This window comes from Hevea brasiliensis, chromosome 15, assembly GCF_030052815.1.
Source record: "Hevea brasiliensis isolate MT/VB/25A 57/8 chromosome 15, ASM3005281v1, whole genome shotgun sequence".
In the NCBI taxonomy this organism is placed as follows: Eukaryota; Viridiplantae; Streptophyta; class Magnoliopsida; order Malpighiales; family Euphorbiaceae; genus Hevea; species Hevea brasiliensis.
Genome location: NC_079507.1, coordinates 55152156 through 55177451, shown reverse-complemented (window position 1 = coordinate 55177451; position 25296 = coordinate 55152156). Strand labels below are relative to the sequence as shown.

Sequence of the window (25296 nt, the reverse complement as noted above, 5' to 3'; positions counted from 1 at the left end):
CATGATTTACTTCTTCATGAGTAGACAATTCTTGTTCTTCTTCATGAAGGAAACCATATCCCACTGGTGGGTGAGATACCCTGGTTGTTCTACGAGGAACAGCTGTAGATGTTTTATCAACGGGTGTAGGTTGACTAGATGGATCTATATCCATATGATCTGTTGGTTGGTCAGAATTCTCTAATTCCAACTCTATTTGCCTTCCTTTGCCTCCTTCTTGGAAAAATTGTTGTTCAAGAAATGTGGTATCTCTACTCACCACAACCTTTTGTGATGTAGGCAAATAAAAATAAAAATAATATCCAAAACTATCTTTTGGATATCCAACAAATATATCCTTTTTCTGATCTGGTTTCCAATTTATCAGTGTTCAGCTTTTTGATATAAGCTGGACAACCCCAAATCTTAACATGCTTAAGACTTGGTTTTCTTCCATGCCATATCTCATAAGGTGTGGAAGAAACTGATTTTGATTGAATCTTATTCAGAATATACAAAGCTGATTCTAATGCAAATCCCCAAAAGGAGATTGACATATCAGTATAGCTCATCATATTACGTACCATATCCAATAGGGTATGATTTCTTCTTTCAGATACACCATTCAGCTGTGGTGTTCCTGGAGGAGTCAACTGGGAAACAATGCCATGCTCTCTTAAGTATTCATCAAATTCAGTACTCAAATATTCACCTCCACGATCTGATCGAAGAGCTTTAATACTCTTTCCTGTTTGATTTTCTACTTCAGATTTAAATTCTTAAACTTTTCAAAGGATTCATTTTTATATTTCATCAAATACAAATACCCAAACCTTGATTTCTCATCAGTAAAGGTAATAAAATAATGAAAACCGCCTCTAGCCATTTCCTTAAATGGTCCACATACATCACTATGTATTAACTCCAAAATATTTTCAGCCCTTAGCCCTTGTCCAATAAAGGGTGATCTAGTCACTTTGCCCTGAATGCAAGATTCACAAGTTAGAGTAGGCTCAGAGCCCAATGAGGATAAAATACCCATTTTCTCCAATTTTGCAATCCTATCTTCTGCAACATGACATAACCTTAAGTGCCAAAAATATTTTGAACTTGAGTTGGTTTTTCACCTTGGCATTACATTCTTTTAGATTACTATACTCTGGGCAGTGGAAACACTTTCTTATTGGCAATGGAAACACTTTCCTGTTGGCAATGGAAACACTTTCCTGTGCCTTTGTCAGCTTTAGTCTTCCTTTTCTATTTAGCTATTTTCTTGGAAGGACCAAGAATCTGAGATTTCTTTTTCTTATTGCCCTTCTTCTTGTTGGACTTTCCAGTAGAAGAAGATGCAATCAAAGCTATCTCTTTTCCTTTATTGCCCGACATATTCTTTTGGGGAATAACCAGCATGTTGAGTAAACCAGCTAAGGTGCATTCTTGTTGAGTCATATGGAAATTTGTCACAAAATTCCCAAAAGACTCAAGAAGGGACTGAAGGATCAAATCCGTCTGTAGTTGGAAATCCATGTTGAAGTCAAGATGTTCCAACTGCTCAATCAGCCGAATCATCTTGTGGACATGATCCCCAATATTCTGTCCCTCAGACATCCTCATACGAAACAGCTGCTTAGATATCTCATACCTAGCATTCCTACTGTGCTCACCATACAACTCTTGTAGGTGAAGGAGGATCTCACTCACACTCTGCATGTTCTCATGCTGCTTCTGTAACTCATTACTCATGAAAGCAAGCATGTAACACTTAGCTCTCATATCATGCTCCTTCCACTTGTCCAAAGTTTCATGTTCCTCTTGAGTGGCCTCTGGAGGTAAGGGACCAGGAACATTTGAATCTAGAACATATCCTATATGTTCAAGGTTCAGGACAAGTTTCAAATTTCTTAGCCAATCAGAGAGATTAGGTCCTGTCAACCTATTGCGATCAAGTATGCTTGCAAGGATATTGGATGGTGGTGGTTGTTCTGTGCTCATTATTATCAGAAAATTAATTGCAGAAAATAACTAGATTAATTAGTAAATGTATCAAGTAATTAACCAAAATGATTATGGTCTTTTAATCAAATCGGTCCTCCCACTAACTTAGCGAATCCTACACTTCCGAAATAGAAAACGGAAATCCTAGTTGGATGGATTTCTAGTGGGTGATTGAATTCTTATAATTCTATTGATCATCCTCAGGTACATCCATTATTGGAACTACAATAAACTATAAGTGAGCAACTCCTTACCCATCACATCTCATGTGAGGTTCAATCATTTACCTAGCCCCTAATGCTCAAAATCTCAGGTACATCCATTATTAACTTATCTTGCATTAGTTAAGTTGATCCCATTGAGCTAGTAATTATGCAAATAATTTTAATGTCCTCAGGTACATCCAATATTGGCCACCAAACCATTTACATATTTACAACATCTCATGCTTAACAATTATTCTTAAGAAAATATCTTAAATTAATTGCATCTTATGCAACTATTTAAAATTTCTTAAAATAATTGCCCCAATGGAGGGCTCATGTTATAATTACTATAATTATAGAATTTCCAACTTAATCATTTGTTTGGAAGATTTTATAGTCATCCTAATTACTATTTGTCTCACTTTGTACATTATCCATTTAGCATGCATATACCATATAATTGCATACATTCCCATACATCTCATGCATTCATGGATAAGCAGTAAATATGGTATGATCATGGACTTTCTAAGGGATTCAATTCTGAGCCAACAAGAATTGAATCAGGGTATTCCTAGGTGCATTTCATTCATTCATTTTACAAGAGTTGCTGAAGGAGTACATAATTAACACTTGATCTTGAATTCCTCTCACTGGTCCCACCAATGCTCTTGACCTCCTTGAACTTCTTGCAATCCATTATTACATAGTAATCCTTGGCATACCAAGACGAATTTATAAGAAATCAAATAAATGAAATTACAACCTAAAATTATTACAAAATTAATAATAAATGCCCAAAATAAATTAAAATAAATTAATTAATTTACAATCCCAAAGAAATATAAAAGAAATAAATTCAATCACATTGGTCTTTTATAGTCCATGATCATCCATCATGCATATCTCTATTTAACAATTAAATAAAATATACATACTTAAATTAAATTGAATATCTCATATTCAACTTAAAAATCTAGATTTGAATATAATTCAAATAAATTTAGAAATTCAGATTTGAATCTCATTCAAACAAATTTAAAAATTCAGATTTGAATCACATTCAAACAACCTTAAAAATTCATATTTGAATCACATTCAAACAACCTTAAAAATTCAGATTTGAATCACATTCGAACAATTTTAAAAAAATCAGATTTGAATCACATTCAAACAATTTTTAAAAATTCAGATTTGAATCACATTCAAACAATTTTTAAAATTCTGATTTGAATCAAAATTTAATTGTGTGATTAAAACCACTAATTAAACACTTTAATTAGTCAAAGAATAGGCCTTAGATCATACAACAATTGTAAAATTAAAAACCAAACCTTGAACCACCCATGGAAGCCAAACCATGCGCACCATTGATGGTGTTTTTCAAGCATGCCGCCACACCTCCATTGCAACCAGCAATGGATAAATCATCTCATGATCAAAACACACAATTAAATCATATAATCAACAATCTAAATGGCAAATATAGTGGCTCTGATACCAATTGAAGGAACGAAAGCGTGAAAAACACAAGTTTATATCATTGAATTCAAAAATTTGCACCTAGGGTCACATGCATCATGCAAGATTTATTTTTAACTATTTGATTTCAATGATAAACAACATATTAAAACTCTTTTAATAAGTTTTTGGATCTGCATTTGCCATTTAAGATTTTAAAATTAATCAGATTAATTTTAGAACTCTAGATTAAATCAAGAACGATTACACTAACCTCTTGATGCGCTGTAGCGTATTTGCGCCTTTGAGATTCGTCTTCAGGACACCAAATGTTGTCCCTCTAGCTTGTCCACATCAAGAACACCTATGGCAGCCCTTGAACAGCTTCTAAAGCTTTTTCTATTATTTAGAAAATCAAGTTCTGCCTTTTAAGAGATTAAAGATGTAAACAGGACACTAAAAACAATTTATAGTATTTTTAATTCAAGAGATTGATGGCTAATCTCTTTGAATTGATGAGATATGAAGAAGAAGAGAAGGAAAGCCTCAAAATGGCGTGACAAAGGAGTGTGGCTACTGGTTGTCTTATTTTTAATTTATAACAACACTTATATAGCTAGGTCAACACATTAAACCCTTGCCACATGTCACCCTCTGATTGGTTCTAGGTTTAATTGACCCAATCACATTGTGCCAAGTGTCAAACCTATATTTAATCTTAATTTTAATCATCTTATATGATTAAAAGACATTTGGCAAGCTTATGTGTAATGCCATGTGTCACCATCTCATTGTGCCACATGTCACATTGTGAAATGACCAAAATGCCCCTGTGTCTTAATTTTGAGTTCTCAACCCAAAATAATTATTTCTCTTCTTCTAATCAATTTATATCAAATATAAATTAATCAATTAATCTCTATTAATTAATTTCTCATTAATTAAATTTATATTTAAACACTTTAAATATAAATTTAACTTATACTATACATCCAATAATCTAGATTTGGTTTCAAGTCATGCTAGGGACTTTGCAATCTAATTACAAATTAAACCTATTTAATTAATCAATTAATCTCTTTAATTAATTAATTAAATCATATTTAATTAGGTAATAACTTGTATATGTGTGTGACTTACTAGGCTCATCACTAATTGGCAATGAGATATGATATCAACTCTTAATACCATCAGAACTCTTTCTTACCATAAATGATTTCTCTAAATCATTTTATGTACCTCACAGACCATGGCTAACACTTAGCATAGCATGCCATGGCCACCCAATTAGTAATAAGGTTTACCTTAAATGAACATATAATCATATGTTACCATGCACTGGAATCTCTCTGTTACAAAATCCCAACTCAAGCTGGAGTCATGGTTTATGTCAAACTCCATTTGCTATGAATATTATGTTCTCTTTTAATTCCAGTTCTTGATTAAAAAGATTTTCTCATCAGAAACTCTTTTCTGAATAAATCTATCTGTCCTGGCCAGGAATTTGAAACATCAAGAACAATTAAATGAACATAAGATTTTATCTCTATTTACTTAGAGGAACAGATTCTATCTTGATCAACACCTACCTCCATATATAACTAGTAGGAGCCAACACATACCCATATACTCATACACAGTACAAGTATGAAAGTAGTATCAAACTCAAACTACCTATATAAAAAGATAACTGTGTTATCTCAGGTCTAAAGATTATATGCACTGATATGATTTATGATAAAACATTGACAAGAGTAAACTCCATGTGTTTGTCATAAGTGTCACTGGTTTGACCTACTTATCATGTATAAGTGCCTATCATGTTTGCTATATGGCATGAAACTCACCATTCCATTTTATTTATATCTCATATAAATAACTTGGTAACAAACATGAATACAATCTTTCTGGATAAGTCATGTCCTTATTATGAAGTATCCTTGATTGTGAACCAATTTATGATACTTTGTGCTAGAAATAATGTCACTCATATTCTTAACAACTTAAGAATAATATTTCTAACAAAATATCAATGGACCTTTTCTATTACACATAAATATATTATGTAAACGGAAAAGTGGAAAAGTTTTTTATTAATAAAAATATGTACAAGATACATACTAAATGATATGCTCTAGGGCATACTACTAATACTGGGGTCCAATTTTATAAGACCAAACTTAAGGGACTCGAAAGGTTAGGGATTCGAAGATTGTTACCATTCAAGTTAGGTGGTTGATAAGCTATAAGAGGTAAGTAACTTTAACCTTAATAAAATGAAAATTATTTAAAGGTAATTTATGATCATCTTCATGCATCATGTTATATTTATTTAGGATGTATATATCTAGAATATGAAAATGTTGCATAATTGCATAATTTATTATTGGTGCATTGATGGATGTTGGATGACCCACTGACTCCTCTCATGTTTATGACAATATTATGTTATGTATACTATTGATCCATAAGTAAATCCCATGGAGAGATCCTTATGATGCCCCGCCAATGGAGATCTATAAGTTGCCCCGAATGCATGACAACTGTCATATTTTAAGTGAAAGTTTGGAGAGTTACTGATGACAAGTCCTTCGTACGTGAAATATTTGTGATGTGAAAACTCATATGAATGATGCATTGCATATGTATGAATGAATGATATAATTAATGTTGGCTAGTTTACTCACTGATCTTGTATAAGCTTACCCCTTTTAGTTTACTTCCTGATCTTGTATAAGCTTACCCCTTTTCCCTAACCCCCATATGCAGGGTTGCAAGACTAGAAGAGTTCTTTATAGAGAGAGCATCAGAGGTAGCTTTAGCCTTTTTCTTTATATATGATGTATGGGTAGATAGACATGTAAACTGTGAATGGATAGTACTATGTTAGTAATTTAAGAAATTTGGAGTTATCTAGCATTTTTTAAGTATGATGATGTATACGTTATGTTAACACTTCTTGGAAGTATGTATTTTGAATCATTACAATTTGGAACTTATGCATGTTAAGGTTCAGATTATGAACCATTTTTATGTTAAAGATGTTTATGTATGGATGAAAAGACTAAAGTATAATGGTTTAGAGTATACTTAAATGGTGAGGGACAGGAATATGTGTATGTTTTACAGGCTTTAAGCGTACTACGGATTTCGGCAATCTTAAGTTGATCCAATCCTTAACACCGATAATGGCTCCTGGTTAGGGTCATTACAAAGTTGATATCAGAGCTCTAGGTTAGATGAGTGGACCTAGATGCCATTAAAAGTATAGAAGAGAGGTGAAAGGAAGTATGTGACGAATACAATTAGGAAAATACATGTCTGATAGGGTTGAGTCCCTATATTTTGGTTCCAATTTTTTACAGTTTAATTATGATTCAAATTTTTAATCCACATGGCACCTTCTAAATTTGCCATTTTTTTTAAAACATGGCTTGAATTAGGCCAAAACCAACAGTCCAAACCACCAATTTCAAGCTTATTGTTTAATTGTTCCAAAAAAGGAAATAAACTCTTTTTTGGAAGCACTCACTTGTTTTGGGGTGGACATCTTCCTCGTTCACCAATATGTTAATTAGAATCATCCTTAATGGGGTGAATTCTTTTGTGAAGAGTAGGGTTTCTAACATTAAAATAAGAAGAAGACAATGAACGAAGGAAAAAAAAAAAAAAAAAAAAACTTTTTGAGAGCCTTAATATCTATTTTGAAAACCATGGTAGCTAAATCAATATCCATTAAGGAGGAAGTAAGAATTAAAAAATGTACCTTAAAAGAGCAAAAGGTGGAAGAAGAAAAAGTAAGATCACAAGTGCATCTCGCTGGAAAATATATAGAGAGTTTGAAAAGCAAAGTGAAGAAAGAACCAAGTATTGAATGCCCAAAGAAATATATAGGCAATTACATATCGAGATCAAAGTTATCCACCCTACAATTCTATCCAAGTAGTTGTATGCTCATGCTTCTAATGAACATACTTTAATTGCACAAATGACTCCTATAATGATGAAACACGTTCAATTCTCAAGGGTATCTTAAATCATTGGCGGACTAGAAATTGACATTCATGAGGGGAATGAAAGATTTCGTAATTTTATTTTATCTTATAAAAAAAATAGTTATCACTTTCAATTGAAATTGAAAAAATAGATTATAAATTTTAAGAATTTCTTTTTTTAAAACACACATCAATAACTTTATTTTTACTAATGATGATGACTTTTAAATTTTACTGACTTTAATTTTTATCAGTTCACTATTCAAACTATAAAGTGACGACTTTATAAGTTCACAATTTATGCATAAATATAATTACCAAAATAAAACACAAGTCGTTATAACTTAATAAAAAATTTTTCCAAATTTTGCGTTCATCTATACTAAATATCAAAGTTAATAAAAAGTCTCTGTATGAAAGTATCAATTTTAATTATGAAATAGAATGAAAAGATAAAAAAAAAAAAAAAAAGAGAACAGTAATAGATAATAGATGAGAAAGAAAAATTAAGTCTTTCTTGAATCATGAGATCTTGAGTTTATAAAGTATATTTATAAGTAATTATGATTTGTTATTTTGATGACTAAAATGTTTATTTAATTAAGAGTTTGAATTATGAAATATACTAAATTAAGATTATGACAAAAATTAGATTTAAGCATCACAAAAGAAAAATTTTGGATTGAACTAAGAGTGTAGCACTAATTCAACTAAGGAGGCAAAATGAATATGCACCAGAACAAATCTAAGAAGCTCTTAAAAAAAAATTTTTGGCTAGGGGCAGCAATGGCCTCTATTAGCCCCTTAGTTCCGCAGTTATCTTAAATTATTTTAAAATCTTTAAAATTTTAAAAAATTATCTAAAAAAAAGTAAAGTGAAGAAAGAACCAAGTATCGAATGGCCAAAGAAATATTTAGGCAATTACATATCGAGATCAAAGCTATCCACCCTAAAATTCTATCCAAGTAATTGTATGCTCATGCTTCTAATGAACACACTTTAATTGCACAAATGACTCCTATAATGATGAAACGCGTTCAATTTTCAAGGGTATCTTAAATGATTTGAAATCTTTAGAATTTTCAAAAATTATCTAAAGAAAAGTTAATTATTACTAAGGAAAAAAATGAAAAAATGTGAAATCAAATCTCGACCTCAATAGGAAAAGCCATATGAGGACGAAGTGGAAAGCAATAGATGAAGGATGAATATAGACAATTTAAGGAAAAGGCGACATGTAGAGGCTAACAAGTCAAATTCCTATCTTTTTGAATAGTCAAAAAGGTAATTTTACTAAAGTCGTGATAACAAGAGACCAAGTCGGACGACGCGTAATCGATACATGCAACAGATATAACAAAATCAGTCATAAACCAATTAAGAAGATTAAATATGCTAGAAATTAATTGAGATGATTAAGTTGGGAGGAGTCGAGCCTGACTTGACCAGGGTAAGTTAATACGATTCGACCTAGACAAGATTCCACATTTAATTATTGGAAAGGATGAAACATTTACTTATCTCCACTTATTCTAACATACTAATTAAAAGAGAATAAGTTAGATTATACAAATTACACAAACAACTAACAATTTAATGCCTCCCCATAAATAACTTACCATGATAATCTATTAGATATAATTCACATTAATCCACTATATAATAAAAATCAATCCTTAAAAGACACAAAGGTGGCTAAAGTTTTTTTTTTTTTTCTTAACCATATTACTCTCTAAATTAGACATTTTCTTATTATTTTCTTTTTATTCTTTCTCATTATCATTAAATTTTAACTAATTTAAGTACAGAATATATCTCTTCCAAGTTTCACTCAGATCACTCACTTTTTTTTTTTGCTTTCTTGATGTAGGTCCCGACGTCCCGTGTAGAAAAAAGTTCAATCTTTATTATTATTATTATTTACGGTCAATTTCTTTTATAAAAAAATTAAATCAAGACGTCAATATTCAAGCAGTCCCAGTGGTACCTATAGAAAAACAAATAAAAGAATGTACGAAATGAGAGGAGAGGGGACGTAGGGGAGGGGGGGCTAGGCGGGGGAAGTGCAAAGCAAGAAAAATAATGATAAGAAGGTGTTCAAAGGGCATGTGGAGAGGTCCAGTGGGCTTGAATCAGACGTCGAATCAATCAATCAAAGCAGATTGCAACACTTGCTCGTGGACTCGTTGGGTCATTAGTTGATGGTTTCTTTTTGGGCGGTTGGGTGTGGTGGACCTTCACTACCAGATAGAGATGGATAGATGTGACCCACTTTTCATTTTTGAAGAAGAAGAACAGGGTAAATTCTAACTCAAAGATTGCGACCCTTTGTTTAACTCCACCTTAGCTTTTTATTCCTTCTTCTTCGTGCGCGTGCTGTTTCTTTGCATGTCAAAGTGAGACATTTAGTATCTTTCATGTTCTCTTTCCTCCCTTTCCCTCCTCTCTTTTAATATTGGTTAATCATGTTATGAGTATTTTCTTTTTTAAATTAGCTTCAATTAAGAAATAAATTCGAGACTAATTCTAATTCTTTGTTTTACATTATTATCGAAAACCATTTGTGAAATTCTTTCAAATATATATGTAAAGAAGCTTTTCATTCTTTGGTCTCCAATTAAAAGTTCAAAGATTTAATTAACTGTAAAAGGAGATAATGCTCTTAATTTTCTTTTCTTTGATATGTCATACAAATAATAAAGAAGAGGCTGCTCTAGGTTTTCATTACCAGACATAACTCTTAGCAGCAACAGGCTGCTAGAAGGCTAAAAGAGAAGTCGTAATCATACAAATATAGAAAATGAATAATAAGGGAACATGTGATATCAGGCTGCAGAGAGCACAGAGTTAGCTACAGCATTTGTCTGAGGAAGAAAAGGATCCAAATAAAAGGATGATAAATTTTATGGTGATGGGTATTATACTGTGGAAGACAAAGGTGAAAAATCCAATTAAGATCCGCATGCTATTTATGTTTCGGTAGGTGCACGTACCCTCACATGGAAAAACAATCCTACAAGACTAGGCACCTGTACTACCTTACTGTTTCAGAAAATGACACTTTCTTTGTTATGACAAAGAGAGGGGGCCTTCAGCACTTGCCCACAAGAAATTCAACTAAAAAAAAGGGGCAAAATTTTCTGAGGCTAGGCAAGTTTGAAGATTAGCGTGTGGAACAAAAAAAGTTGTAATTAAGAAGCTTAAATTATTGTAATTTTCACTCGTTCACACTTAGGCCCTATAAATTTGTGCTGGATAAAGAAGGGAAACCATCTGTTGGACAAGAATTTGTGTCTTGCTTTTGCCTTCTTTAGGGGGTGATGTTAATTATTTAATTTATATATGTACCAAGAATATATTATATATCTTATGTTTGAAAGGTTTAAAGTTTAAATTTTATTTAATGTAATGTGAAATTAATAGTATATTTATGATTTGTTTAATTTGAGTGTACTTTACATATTTATGTTCAAGTTTTCATTATCTCAATACCCATTTTAAAAAATAGTATTTATTTATCAAAATATTCTAAATGACTCTATATAAATATAGAGTAAATATAAAAATAAAATAAGTGTAATAACACTTTTTATTAGAAATTTGAATTTATTTAATTATGTAAATATCATTTTATATAAAAATTGAAGTTAATCGAAGTTCATAAATCCAAAGAGATTGAAGAAATGGGTACCCATATAAGTGATGATATCTCTTAATAAGCAAATGATTGATGATCTATTTAATTAATTATTGATAGAAAACTTTGTAAAATTAAGAACATTTTTCTTGTAATTATTAAGTAGGCAACCGTTCAGCTGATACTAATTAGGTTCATTTGGTAGTTATATAACTATAATATATGTTAGGTCGATGGTCCTAAAAGTGGACGTAAAATTGATTATTTTAATCAATAATTATAATAATAAAATTGATTATTTTAAAGGATTTTTTTTTTTTGAAAAAGGACTTTACTTAAAAATTAGTGTTTAGTGGATAAATCATGAATTTTTCTAATAAGTGCCCTTAGAAGCACTAATTAAAATTAAAAGTTGTTAAATTTTTTTAATATTTTTTATTATTTAAAATTTTATTTATTATGTTTATATTTTATATTTAAAAAATTAAATATATTTGATTATGGATGATTTATTCATATGACAGTAGAAATAGATAAATTCAAAAAATTGTCGTTTAATCAGTGTTTTTAGGTGCACTTATTAGAAAAATTCATAATTAATAATACATAACTATTAATTCTAATGACCAAAATATGTTTAATTTATTTATTAAACTTTGAATTCTAGTAATTTAAGATAATCTGTTTAGTTTTTTTTATCTTTAAAAATATAGAAAATAAAAATTAATATAACCCGTTAATTATTAATACTCTCTAAATATAAAAATAAATAAATAAATCATGATATATTCTCTTTCTTAATTTGCAGATTATTCAATTGGAAAATTTAGCTTTGACTTGGAATATGTGTATTCCAATTATATAAAGATGGAATATATATATATATATATATATAGAGAGAGAGAGAGAGAGAGAGAGAGAGAGAGAGAGAGAGAGAGAGAGATGGAATAAATTGATTCATGAGGTAGCGGTTCAATTGTTCCATTTGTTTCTTTCTTTGTCCATGGAAAAGACCAGCTAGATTCTATATAAATAATTATATTTATATATTTTAATTTATTTATTATTTTTTATTTTGATTGAAATTTAAATTTACAATTATCAACTAACATTAATTTAATAGTACTAAGTGATTTATAGAGTTATGGGCTCGATTAAATTTGAGTTTCAATAAGAATTAATTCTATAAAAAAAAATTATATTTTAAAAATTACTTTCAATAATATAAAAATTATATAATTCACTAGTTATTAACCTTTTCTCTAAGTAAAATAAAAAAATAAAATCCAATAAAATCCTGATATATTCTCTTTCTTTGACAATTAATTTGAATATGAGTAATTTTTGACTTGGACTATGTGTAATCCAACAATAAAGAAGGAATATTATATTAAAGAAAAAAAAAACATATAGATGGAATAAATTGATTCATGAGCTAACAGTTCTATTGTTCCATTTGTTTCTTTTCTCTGTCCATGGAAAAGACCAGCTGGATTCCACATAAATATTTATATTCATGTTGGATTTTAACCTGATTTATTATGTATTTAAAGTTATAAGATATATTATAAAACTCATAAACTTATGTCTTGAATTTATAATCGGCTGAATTTAAATAAAAATTTTCCATATATAAAAATTTCCCATATATATCATAATTCTTTAGGTTGATTTTGATACTGATTGGAGTTTGTTACCAATTAATGCACTTAACATACACCACAGTTATATAATCCATCTGGGGAAGTGCAGACTCAAATGCCATAGAACGATCCAAGGTCTCCACTAGATACCAAACCATACTAATTTTTTGTGGTGCCAAAGTACAGGGCTAGTAATTTCAGAGAAGAAAACCCTAAAGGGGTTAAAAGTACTGCAAGTACAGTTATACAGGATATGCTATTAAAATAAAATATAAATTTAAAAATTAAATGCTACCATGATCTCCTCTCTCTTGAGCGTCATTATTCCAAGGAGGAGGATAATACAAAGCAGAATTTTGATCATAAGAAGCAGATGATGATGATCCTCCATGACCCATCCTTGATGATCTTCCAAATGATGTTGGTGGCATTTCATTACAGGCATACCTTATCAAATCAGCATTGGTAGCATCTAATTCCTTTTGGAGTCTAATGACTTGCCTTTGGAGGACAGAAATTGCACCAACACAACCATACACTGGATCTTTCATTCTTGCCTCAGCTTCATAGGCTAGAGAGTTCACTGCATCTTCTCTCTGATGGGGAAGGACCTCATTGAGCAGCTTACTCACATTGCTTGCACCAAATATCTTGTGAACATTGGCAAATTTCTGAGGCTCTTCAGGTGGGAAATAAGGTGCAAATATGCAATCTGGCAAGCATTTTCTCCTCAGGAACTTGCAAGCAGCACATGGAGAATTGGAATAACTAGAAGAAGCCATCCACCATATATATATATGCTGCAATATTCAATTAATGAACAGCCTAATCCATCAAACATATAATTTTCTTGCATGTTCTTCTATAGTTTATAAAACTGGAATTTACAATATGATTAAAATGTTCTGAAATTTCCTTCATGAACAAGAACTGGTTGAAGCAGACAAAATCTTGCTCTATTTTATAAGGAAATTTCTTTGGACTATATATATATATATATATATATATATATATATATATATATATATTTTTTTTTTTTTTTTTTTTTTTCATGAAGCGCACACAATTCTCATATGCATATCCCTTTTTGAAACCTCTTTCACTTTTTTGGCCTGCAAAGTATCTGTCTTGTCTTCCTTGAATACAACTTAAAAACTATATATAATTTCTTATGTAAATATTTCATCTTGAAAATTTACATAAAAACATATATAGTAAAAAAAAACATATAATTTTAAGAAAAGAAAAAATAAAGAAAGAAAAAAAAGTTGCATATATAGTTTCATTTGTCAGGATTCTTGCAAGTTTGGTCAAATAGTTCTGCCAAGAATCTCTCTCTCTCTCTCCTCTCTTTCTTCCGTCCTCTGTCTCTCTGCACTTCTCTTTCAAAAATTTTGATACCTAGCTAGCTATACCTACCGCAGCTTTGCGGAGACTCATGATTCTAAAGTAGCCGTGGATCTCACAGACGCAAATTTAACCCTTCATCATTTTCCTTACACAAAGCATTTATTAACTGGAATTCTGGTAACAATCAAATCCATGTAACAAAATCCTTTGGTTTAATTAATTCCGTAGCATTAATGAAATGATCATATATGTGCGTGTGTGTATATATATATAGATAGATATAGAGAGAGAGAGAGAGAGCTATAGGGGAGCTGCTTGTACTTACCTTTACTGTGACTAGGTTTCTTTGATCAGGAGGAGAACAGAAATGCTACCGTTTTATTTTCCTCTTGTGCAGTGTAGGCTCTTTCAAGATCTGTAGTTTGATTGTACAAAGGAAGAAAACACTTTGCGGCCTCAGCCTTTGAGAGAGAGAGAGAGAGAGAGAGAGAGAGAGATGGAAAATTCTTTGAAGCTAGCTTTAAGATGTGAGTTGAATAAGAGGAAACCCTAGTTATAGGGCAGAGAGAGAAACCCTGCAAATACAGTGACAAAAGGTAAGGAAGATTAGAGCAAAAGGGAGGCAAAGAGCATTTTATTGAAGAGGGATTTTGGAAAGCAAAAGACAAGTGCAATAAATGGGGCAACTAGTAAAATGATGAATATGACACTGCAGTTTTAATAATATCAAACACTGTTGAAGAACTTGGCCAATTAGCTGAAAAGTTTCTTTATTTTCTCAAAAAAAAATAATTCTTGAAAAAATTATCATAGCTAGGCCAATTTTTGCATGACTGGGAGATCTGATATCATCACATGATGATTCAGAAATCAGACAATGATCAAAAGATCAGAAGGGGTCAACTCTTAATTGAATCAACTAGATACTCAATAGTAACAAGTTCATACCGTAGCTAGTAATGAAGAAAGCATCTCATCCCTTTCATTACAAAACAAGGCTGCAAAATTCTGCCAATATTTTGGCTTCGTTCTTGAGAGATATGGACATGAAGCCAAATCAACACTGAAAAATAGGTTACTCCATCAAAAATTTCAAAAGGGAAAAAACAAAGGGCATTAAATTAAGATGATTGCCAGAATCTACTATACATCATATCTGCTTGATTAATTATTTGTATATTCAGTAGAGGTTTAATGAGAAATTCATAGAAATTTTTATTTGCGGCACATCTTCTATTCCAGTACAGTAATCTTTTTTATTCAATGGTTCGTACAATGAAAGGTGTCAGTCACCTTACCAATCCCTTCTCCAAAAAACCCTTGTTTGCTTTAATCTAGAATTGCATACTTGCAATGTAATTTTAAGTCTTCTGTGAACAATATCGTAGCTTTCTTATTCCTTCTGTTACTTCAAAAACTTTTAAGCCCCGACTTCCACACTGACAGTTGCAAGTTCTCTCTTTCTGTTCCTCCAGAATCCTATTTCAATCAATGGTAGCGATCACAATCATCAAATTAATTGTAACCTTTTTTTATTATATGGGCATGTATCCCTGTTTACTGAGATATATACATAAATACAATGAGAAATCAAAAGGAAAAAGCTGTCAACTTGTATTATTGAATTCAACAATGAAGTATGAAGCTCTGATACATTATTCATACTGTTAAGGTCCATTATTGAATCCCAGTTGATCATTCACAGTACTGAATATTAAGATCTATAATTTTCATTTGTGGTTAGAGATGAACTAGACAGAAATGCAAGGACATATAAATGCTGCCCCCCAAAAGAAGGAAAAAAAAAGGGTTGATTGGGTCACTCTCATTTTCACTTCTGTGATAGCTTTTTATCTTATCTTTTATCCCTAGATAGCTAGACAAAGTGACACAAGTTGCATAATGTAAATGTATACTCAATAATTGCCAGGACTAGAGAGATCAATATTCTAAAATGTGAATTCAAGACAAATGCTGACGAGATATAACAATCTTAGCAGCAAAACTTTGGAGAAATTTCAGCAATCATCACATGTATGCCACCAAATTTGTACAGTCAATTTCAGTGCTTCCAAACATCAGTCTTGTAAGCCCCCCTACAAGAAAAAGGTAGGTTCATGTGTATGAACATACTCCCACTATTGCCTCATTTAGATATGTGTATGTGCACACGCACAGGTCGGTGCGCACTTGATTAATTAATTAAGATCTAAATTAACTTCGACCATTTCCATATCTTACAATGACATTTGTGTTCTCTATTTTCTCTCTTCCTATTCATCTCTCTAATTAATTAATTAATTGCTTCTTAATTTTCTTAACAAACGTCTAATTAAGATTTCAAGAATTATTTGGATTCGAGCTGAGATGGATTAATGAGAAGAGAAAGAATTCCTTCTCAGTATATATTATACATGTAATGTAAAGAAAAAGAAAAGGAATAGAAGTAGCAGTTGAAGTTTATGTGTTGATGATGGAGATATCTAATAATGATTGTGTATTATTTGGATAAAGCCAAACAATGCACCGTCAATTGTCTGATATTTAATTAGATACATCATACATGAGTGGGTCATATATAGAGAAGTTTAGTGGGTGGCTAGGGATTCACCAAACTGGTTATACCATTTTCATTATTTTTAAGCCTTTTTCTTTGAATTATTATTTTTAATCAAATATAGTTGGCTTTTGGGTTTAATAATAATAATAATAATGTTATATATATACCCGCTAATTCATATAGATTACAATTAATTTGAAATTAAAACTTAGATAAATTAGGTTTAATTGAGTGATCATAAATCAAATAAACGGTTTGATCAAATCTTCTTGATTATCAACAGAGTTCTTAGATTGAGAATTATATATAATGAGGCATGGAGCTCTTCCATTATGACATTCAATCATTGGGAGAAAAAAAAAAGTGTACATATTTTTTTCATAAAATTTGCTTTAATGGCTTCCCATTGAACAACAAAAATATTAAATTTATATATATATTAATAAAAAAAATGATCATAAATGTCAACCATGTACATTTAGTCAATGAAAATAAAAATATATATATATATATATATCTCTTATACTTTTCATAAATATAATGGTTAAATATATGAAAGGAACACTTTAGAACAGCACTATTATTGATGAAGATACATATTTAAGTAGATGTATGTGATGGGTTGCATCATAACAAAATTCTAATTAATGTGATTGAAGTGATGAACAAATATATATATATATGCCTAAACACTTGTTTTTTTTTTTAATTTTCTTCCCAAAGACAAAAGCAAAAGTTATATAGAACGGGAAGAGATAACAATAAAACAATCGCCACCCATATCCTCATTTCTTAATCATTTGATAGCTTGAAAGTCATCAAGAAATGAAATTTGGAGAGATACCTTACCTACTATATCTCACATTACTCAAATCAAAATCTGAACAAGATAGTCTGTAAGTCAATTGATTAATCCTATTTAATCTCAATAAAATTAATGTTTAAAACTCCCTTAATTTACTTTTTTCAATTTAAAAAATTAGATGTCTATAAATCTTTTTAATTTTATAATACATTAATCTGATTTTTATCAATTTTAAAAGTTTTATATCTCTACTATACTCGGTACGTGAAAGTTCATTAGATTTGAAGCGTTAACAAGCACAAGTGAAATAGTAATAACCGAACACTTATCATTATTCTAAAAATTTAAACTTAGTTTCAAAAATATTTTATATCTGTATTAAATATCGATAATAATGCACTCACTGAGTGAGTTTGTAATTGGGCATTGAGCGGAAAGTTGGGGAGGAGATAAAGAGGAATATTTCAAAGTCGGTTGAAGCATGACCTTAATGATTAGAAAGGCAATTATTATTAGTTGATGAAATGTGCTATGTATCACTCTCAATTAATTTAATATATTAAACATAACGTGGTTTCACATTTTTATTATATTTTTATCCTTCAAAAGGATTTTGTTGTAGAGCATTAACATGTTGTGAACTCACGCCTAATTCATAAGTGAACATTCCACTTCATTGTTGAAAATTAATTTAAATTAAGTCTCTGTTTATTTCGTATAAAATATTTTATATATAAAATATTTTTTATAAAAAAATTAAAAAATATATATTTTTATGAAAATATTTTTTATTATTTAATTATAATATTAAAATTTAAAAAATTACTTCCTTTTGTATCATTAAATCATCACTCATTAATACAACATTGATATTATTTAATTTCAAATTCAAAGCATTGCTTATGGTACCCTTTTCAAATTCTACTAATTCAGATAAAATTATTTTTCTTAAAAATAATTTAAATTTTATTTTAATTAAAAAAATATTTTTTATTAATCTATTTTTTTAATATCATAAACACTAAAAAATATTTTTCATAAAATAAATAAAATTAAATAATATATAATATTTTTCATTAATTTTTTCGTTGTGCAGTACACGAACGTATTTTTTTTTTATCTATTCTGTTAATATTTTAAAATTTTTAATTATTAATATTATCTAAATTATATCTAATATTATATTATTGAAATCTAAAATATTAAAATTTAATAATAATAATAAAAGAAATGTAAAAAAAAATGAAAAGAATAATTAAGAATATATTAATCTAATGTTTAAAAAAATTAAAAGCCATTGAAGCGCTCAGCAACCACAGAAGCCATGTTATTTTGGCAAAAAAGTCAAAAAAGTTTGATGCGGATGGATAAACTTCCTAAAACGGCATTGTATTGAGAATTGACCAAATGTTATATTCATGGGTAATTGGTCAAGAATGAAAAAGCCAATAAAAAGATCAATTAAGCTAACTTTGTCATTAGTTTTGTAATCAAACTTGAAATTTTGGCCCCCCCCCCCCACCTATATTTGCCACTAGGCTTTGAAAAGTCTTCGTTTAGCTGTAACATTTTTCAACTATCATTCTCACTTTTCTCTCGACTGTGTATGTATGAAATGTCAAACTAAGTTTTTATTGCCAGGTTTACCTGCAAATGCTTCTCCCTATATTTGAAAGTTGAAATTTGCTACATACTTCTATTGGGAGAGATATCATTGACTTTAAAATGTGCATTATTAAAAATATATAAGAACAAAATACATTGATAATTTTATAATTTTATAAACAAACACCATTAACTGTAAAATTATTAGCAAATTACAGAGATTAATCTTGCTAATTTTAAAACAATAAATTTTAAAATTTATACTAAAAAAAAAAATCTCAAGATGACTTTTCTAATTAACGCTGTTATTATCGCCCATGAACATAAGCAACAATAGAGCAATATGAATTTTGCCTACAGAGAAAATGGATTCATTTCTGCTTTTGATTACATCAAATGCCTTCTCAATCCTCCCTAATTAACCACCATCCAAAAATTTTACTAGACAAACATTCACTGTAGTATCCAATGACACTTCAGGCTACTGCAAGTCAGAAACAGAAGCAATTGAATCTAGCTAATAAATCAGTATAACTGTATAAGCGACAAATGTACATATTTCAATTCTACTACTATACCCAAGAGAAAAAAGGCAGAATATTTTGATGGTACATGTTACTGACCAAGAGATCCTCTGGTTTCTTGCTATACAATCGATGTCAACTTCAAACCTGCAAAGTGAAAATGCAACACAATCAAGCTTGCACTCCAATTAGTGCAAATTATCAAAGAAAGCACAATAAAAGAGAAAAGGAAAGAAATATGGAACTTACCTATAATCTAAGAAAATGACCCTACCAGCTACTCAAGAAAAACTCGTGCATAGGATGCATACTGTAAATTATCTCTTACTGTGCAGCTAGAAAGTAATCCCGGATGGTTTTTCTTTTCAAGGAAGAAGGCGGGTTCAATACAGAAGATGGACTCTTCATTGCTGCTTCAGGAGTTTTCTCAAAAGTTTCTTTTGAATCACAATCCGATGAGAACCTTCTCCTCTGAGGTTCAGGAGTACTTATTGCAGGCATTGTGATAGAGTTTAGTGAGTCCATTTCATGGCATACTTCATCCGAAGGATGCAAATCACCGGGAGCTTTTGCAAGACCCATCAGTTCTTCATTCCTTAAAAGCCTTCGACATTCTTCAGTTGGAATTGCCATTATTCTCCTTCTAATGGACGAAGGTGACCTTGAATCTGCACAACTGCTTTGGACATTCCAAATGCGAACCTATCAAATTAAGAGTTTTTGAAGCAAATGAGATATCCAATACAGGCACCGATATTAAGACACTTTAGCAAGCGTCAAGAGAAAATAAGCATAAAAAGAATGTATAATAGAATGGATCAAAATTCCAAAACAGAGTTAAGTAAGTTGTCTTTTAGATGATTCATCAATTGCAAAACATTTTTAGGAGTATCATCTTACGGTGAAATCATCTGAAGCAGTAGCTATCTTGCCATCTAATGGGCACCTGCAATAGATGTTAGTGGAAAATAGTAAGTGCATATAGGAAAAAGATCCTTGATGAGAACTGCATTTGGCTTAAAAAGAATACCAATCTACTGCTGTAACTTCTCCATCATGGGTTTTCAATGTAATGGGATCTTTGTCAGGCTTGTTCACCTGGTATGGCAAGCCAATCAAATTTTATATAGAAAGAGACTAAAACCAAATAAAACCCACTTCAGAAGAAACAAAACCTGCCATATGTAGGCATTTCCATCGCTAGAGCCAGTGAGAATTTGAGCTGCATCAGGACTGATTGCTGACTGCAAGTTGCATAACTCGTATTAATAATATATATATGCCAAAAAAGCATCATTTGTCAGCAGAGAACATGATGTTTAAGCTTATAAAGTGAAAACTGTTTTGAGGCCCCTGTAGACCAACTGCATACCTTTACAAAGAATGATTCAATCCGGCATCCAGAGAACGACTTAATTGGACCTTTTTCAAGCTGAAGCACATTATACAAGTATATTCTGCCAAAAATAACTTTTTAAGATGCGCCAAATGATATCTAAATAAATTTCAAAAATAAGCTCATCAAAACTACCAAATACCTATTATCCATGCATGAAGCTGTAAGAAAGACTCCATTTAAATCCTGGGACAGGCTTGATATGCCATGCAATCTTCTTTCCTGAAAGGAGGGTAGGGAAATATACAGAGTCCATAAATTTGAATAAGTTTGACAAAATTATAGATATATTCAACATTACACCTACGGAATATTAGAGATGAAGATGTTAGCATCCATTGTTTAGTTGAAAACATACCTTTTCAGTTGATGATTTAGGATGAGGACAAGCCTGAGTGACCTGAGCCTTTAAATTTCTGGTATCCCAGAATTTTACAATGCTGAAAAATAACCGATATATGAAAAGAAGAAAAGTCAATACATGTCATTTCTGCTAAGGAATTAAAATTCAGCTCAGATTGCAGATGCTTTAAACTGACCTGTCCACTGCCCCAGCAGTGGCAATGGAGATTCCATCCTTGAGATAAAGAACTGATGTAATGCTCATGGAAGCAGCCTGAAAAAATTGAAGTATTAGCAATGTGAATGAAACTTGAGTACAAAGAAATTCTTGTCTCTTTAAAGGAACAAACTTTGTTCCGTCTAATTCGCTTTGCTTGAGGTGAAACATGAGCTCTCCTGACCATGGCAGTTGAACTGGATGAAGCATAAGAAAAAATGAGAAAAATGGAATAAACAAACAGATTGGGTAAAAAAAAAACTCGTAGGTGCATAAAACACGACCACAATGTTATCAACTGGATGACAGAAAGAATGTAACTCACGTTATGCAAGCTTCACTGCATCTACTCTTAGAAGCAACCTTGCATCTCAAGTCCCATATGGCAAAGGACCCATCTCTTGAACCAGAAACAAGAAGATCTGCAAGAAATTGGAGCAAAAATCATGTTGTTGCAATAAGAAAAAATGAAGCCTCTCAGGCTGATATAATGCGCTTTAAAACACCAACCAGAATTTGCTGGATGGGGATACATAGATTTAATACTTCCTGTATGCCCCATCAAAACTCCAGTGCATTTCTCCTCCTGTGCATCCCATACCTTAATCTGTACAATCACCCACGAAAGTGTAACCAGGATAGTTCAGGAAGCAAATATGGAATAATGCATTTTAAAATTGAACATTGCTGCTGGAAAGTCTTCTTCCAACTTTATCTAGGTTGAACTCACAGAATTAAATAAAAGTTAATGTTTATCTCAACACCTTTCATAAAATTCTGTAAGGCCTAAAATATTCAAACCTATGAGATTGGTTATTTCATAAAGCGGTTGATCTGGCCATAAAAATAAAATAAAATAAATCTTAGGGCAAAATAAACAGCATCTTAGAACTTTGAATGATTCTGTTAAATCTGTCTTGCTCTATCATAACAGAAGCAGAATTCTTGTAGAGAATTCATTAACCCGATTTTTTCCATGAACAAGCCAACTAAAGACATCCCTCATAATATCAATTGAAATAGAAGCATAAAAATATGACATAAATGGTAGAGTCAAACACAAGAATAATCTATGTTAATTTGTGATTACTTACAGTTTGATCACCCGAAGCAGTGAGGATGCTGGTATCTTCCTGAGACATTTCAGATACACTTGCATTAGCATCAAGGAATATCAAATTCATCAGTTTGAGTCCAGATTTCTAATGAATAACCATTAAAAGCTAAATCACAACCTCTCTCCTCACAAACTTAAGGATCTAACAATAGTAACCCGCCAGTATTTAAGATTCACAAAGTTGGTAGTCCTAGTAAGTAGCTTGCAACTTAATCAGCAAAAATAATAGGAGCACGATAAAATGCAAAATGCAAATTATCATCATTGGATTTGTAATTAAACTTGTGCAAAATTTCTGTTTTCCTTTCTACATATTATATTGGCCAATTTACGGCAGATTGGTCAGTTCCGTAGAAGATGCAATCAATCAAATAATACTCACAGCCATGCTAAACGAATTCACTTGTACTAAAGTTGACAACTTATCCGAACTGACGCTATTCAAAGCAAAACTATACCACATTGCTCTCAAATTTCTCTTATGGCATAGCTCAATCAGTACATATTTTCAGTAGGAATGAAAACAGTTCTAAATCTCAAGCTGGTAAGTGACCAACGTCCCAGATAATTTAGAACAAGAAATGTTGTTTATAAGATGTGGTAGTGTTAAGCACCTTGATCCAGCATATATCAAATATGGCATTCTGGTGAGCCACCCATTCACTGATTCTTGATTTTCCTGCACATAATCATACAAAGGGGAGGGGGAAAATCCCAAAACAGATCATTTTACCAATTAAAAAAAAAAATTGAATTAGGATTCTTAGCAGAGTGAGCAAAGAAAACCTGAACATTCTTGATGAGATGCATGAGAAGGAAGTTTTTTACGAGCATCAAATAAGCTCAAGTAACCATCCTCATCAGACACAGCCAAAATATGGGAACTTTTACTTGTCTACAAAAATTAAAATCCCACAATTCAGTAAATTGAAAAAAAAAAAAAGTAGCTGTGAATTTTAATCTAAATGCATATAAGAATTGTACCTTGCCAAAAGAAATGGCCAAAGGAGGCGTCTCATCACCATTATGTTCAATGGCCAGACCTCCAAATTCAGCAAAATCAGACGCCTTATCACCGATACACGGCCGTTTTCGAACTGATTAAAAAAAAAAAAAGATTAATGGAGAGAGAGAGAGAGAGATAGATGAAAGAGAAGGTGGAGAAGGAGGGAGAGGTCACCTCTGAATCCGGTGAGTTCTCTGGACCTGATGCCTTGGAAGAAGGAGTCCATGGCGGCGATGGATAGAGAGAGAGAGAGAGAGGCAGAGAAAGGAGGAGAAGTCGCAAGGTGTTTTTTTTTTTTTTTTCTTAGAGGGAGCAGTAAGGTGGGTTTTTGAAATGGTTTTATTGAATTCATTTTGGCGCGACCGCGAGTATTGCCGTTTTAAGCACGCGGGAAACTCAATTTTTTTCTCTCCGCGTGCCTGTGGCGGTGCTTCTATCGGTCTCAATAAATAATTAAATTAAATAACAATCCAAAAAAATTATTAGGTGTTGTTAATAATTAAAAAAAAAATAATTCATTTTGCGTAGATTTTTATATTTATATGAGTGAAAATGTATTATATTATTTATATTTTAAAATATTTTATTTTTTAATAAATAAAATTAAGATGCCATCTTATTAAATCAAATTGAATTAAATTATTAGTTAATTTAAATTTTTAAAACATTAAAAATTATATACTATTGATAATAACTAATAATTTTAGTAACAATGACACAAGTGTTTTTTTCTTTATGATAAGTCTTTTACTTGATTTATCTTTTATAGGGTTATCTGAAATGAATTTAAAATTAAATTAAATTTAGTACTTATTTAGCATTGTATTTAAATGGATAAAATTATTTTTTTATAAAAATATAATTTTAGATGCTGTTGAAAAATATTTTAAAAGATTATTTTATTATATTAATATTTTTATAATTAAAATTTATTAAATTTATTTTTAAATTATTTTTTAATATTTTTTAATTAATATACTTAAAAAAATTATTTTCTCAGTGTTTCTGGCCATTTGAGTTTAGCTAGGTTTCCCCTTTAAAGCTATAAAGCATTTTTAATATTGTAATTCCTCGCCATTCAAATGCCTACTAATGAACTTTATCTTTGAAAAAATAAAATAAATAAATAAATAAATGACATTTGGACCGTGATCACTGATTGGACATTTGGACCCCCAATTTACTTCAACCCTGAATCCCTGGTTTTTATCTTTGCCTGGAGCCTACTGCAGCTGTGTGTGTCCTGCTAAGCTTTTTTGCAGCCATGACGAGGAAGTTAAGCACTATAGTAAGTTGGCTTTAAACCGTGGATTTCAATTTTCAGTTGTTAAGAATCTCCATGTTTTCTCACGGTTTCTCCGTTATTTTTTCTGTTGAATTATTTTTTCAGGGAAAGAAGGAGGGTAACGCAGCCAGGTTCGTCACCAGGTCACAAGCTGTCAAGCAGCTCCAGTGCT

At 31.0% G+C, this 25296-nt stretch overlaps 2 protein-coding genes across 3 annotated transcripts; both read right to left on the bottom strand.

Moving 5' to 3' along the window:
- Nucleotides 1-13033: 13033 nt before the first annotated feature.
- On the bottom strand, nt 13034-15482 carry LOC110641299 (LOB domain-containing protein 25). The gene is made up of 3 exons (XM_021792962.2): nt 15216-15482; nt 14593-14842; nt 13034-13717 (listed from the first exon to the last, which is right to left on the bottom strand). The coding sequence occupies exon 3, from the start codon at nt 13697-13699 to the stop codon at nt 13202-13204; it is 498 nt and encodes a 165-aa protein (XP_021648654.1). The 5' UTR covers nt 13700-13717; nt 14593-14842; nt 15216-15482; the 3' UTR covers nt 13034-13201.
- Nucleotides 15483-19502: 4020 nt separating this feature from the next.
- On the bottom strand, nt 19503-24135 carry LOC110641316 (uncharacterized). Of its 2 annotated transcripts, XM_058137002.1 has the most exons (18): nt 24014-24135; nt 23818-23930; nt 23620-23728; nt 23448-23512; nt 22811-22849; nt 22227-22323; nt 22042-22138; nt 21850-21913; nt 21697-21773; nt 21516-21597; nt 21300-21379; nt 21134-21218; nt 20937-21005; nt 20792-20859; nt 20662-20707; nt 20011-20463; nt 19861-19908; nt 19503-19721 (listed from the first exon to the last, which is right to left on the bottom strand). In XM_058137002.1, the coding sequence occupies exons 1-16, from the start codon at nt 24063-24065 to the stop codon at nt 20086-20088; spliced, it is 1521 nt and encodes a 506-aa protein (XP_057992985.1). In that variant the 5' UTR covers nt 24066-24135; the 3' UTR covers nt 19503-19721; nt 19861-19908; nt 20011-20085. The 2 variants fall into 2 exon arrangements, with proteins under 2 accessions (XP_057992985.1, XP_057992984.1); XM_058137001.1 differs by having other exon boundaries at nt 19503-19908.
- Nucleotides 24136-25296: the final 1161 nt, after the last annotated feature.

Excerpts from the sequence above, each read along its gene's own strand:
- LOC110641299 (XM_021792962.2), bottom strand. The coding sequence starts at position 13,699 with ATGGCTTCTTCTAGTTATTCCAATTCTCCATGTGCTGCTTGCAAGTTC.
- LOC110641316 (XM_058137001.1), bottom strand. The coding sequence starts at position 24,065 with ATGGACTCCTTCTTCCAAGGCATCAGGTCCAGAGAACTCACCGGATTC. Across the intron at positions 21,598-21,696 it reads ACTGCTGGGGCAGTGGACAG|CATTGTAAAATTCTGGGATA; the intron begins GTCAGTTTAAAG and ends GTTATTTTTCAG. Across the intron at positions 20,708-20,791 it reads GAAGTTACAGCAGTAGATTG|GTGCCCATTAGATGGCAAGA; the intron begins GTATTCTTTTTA and ends CATCTATTGCAG.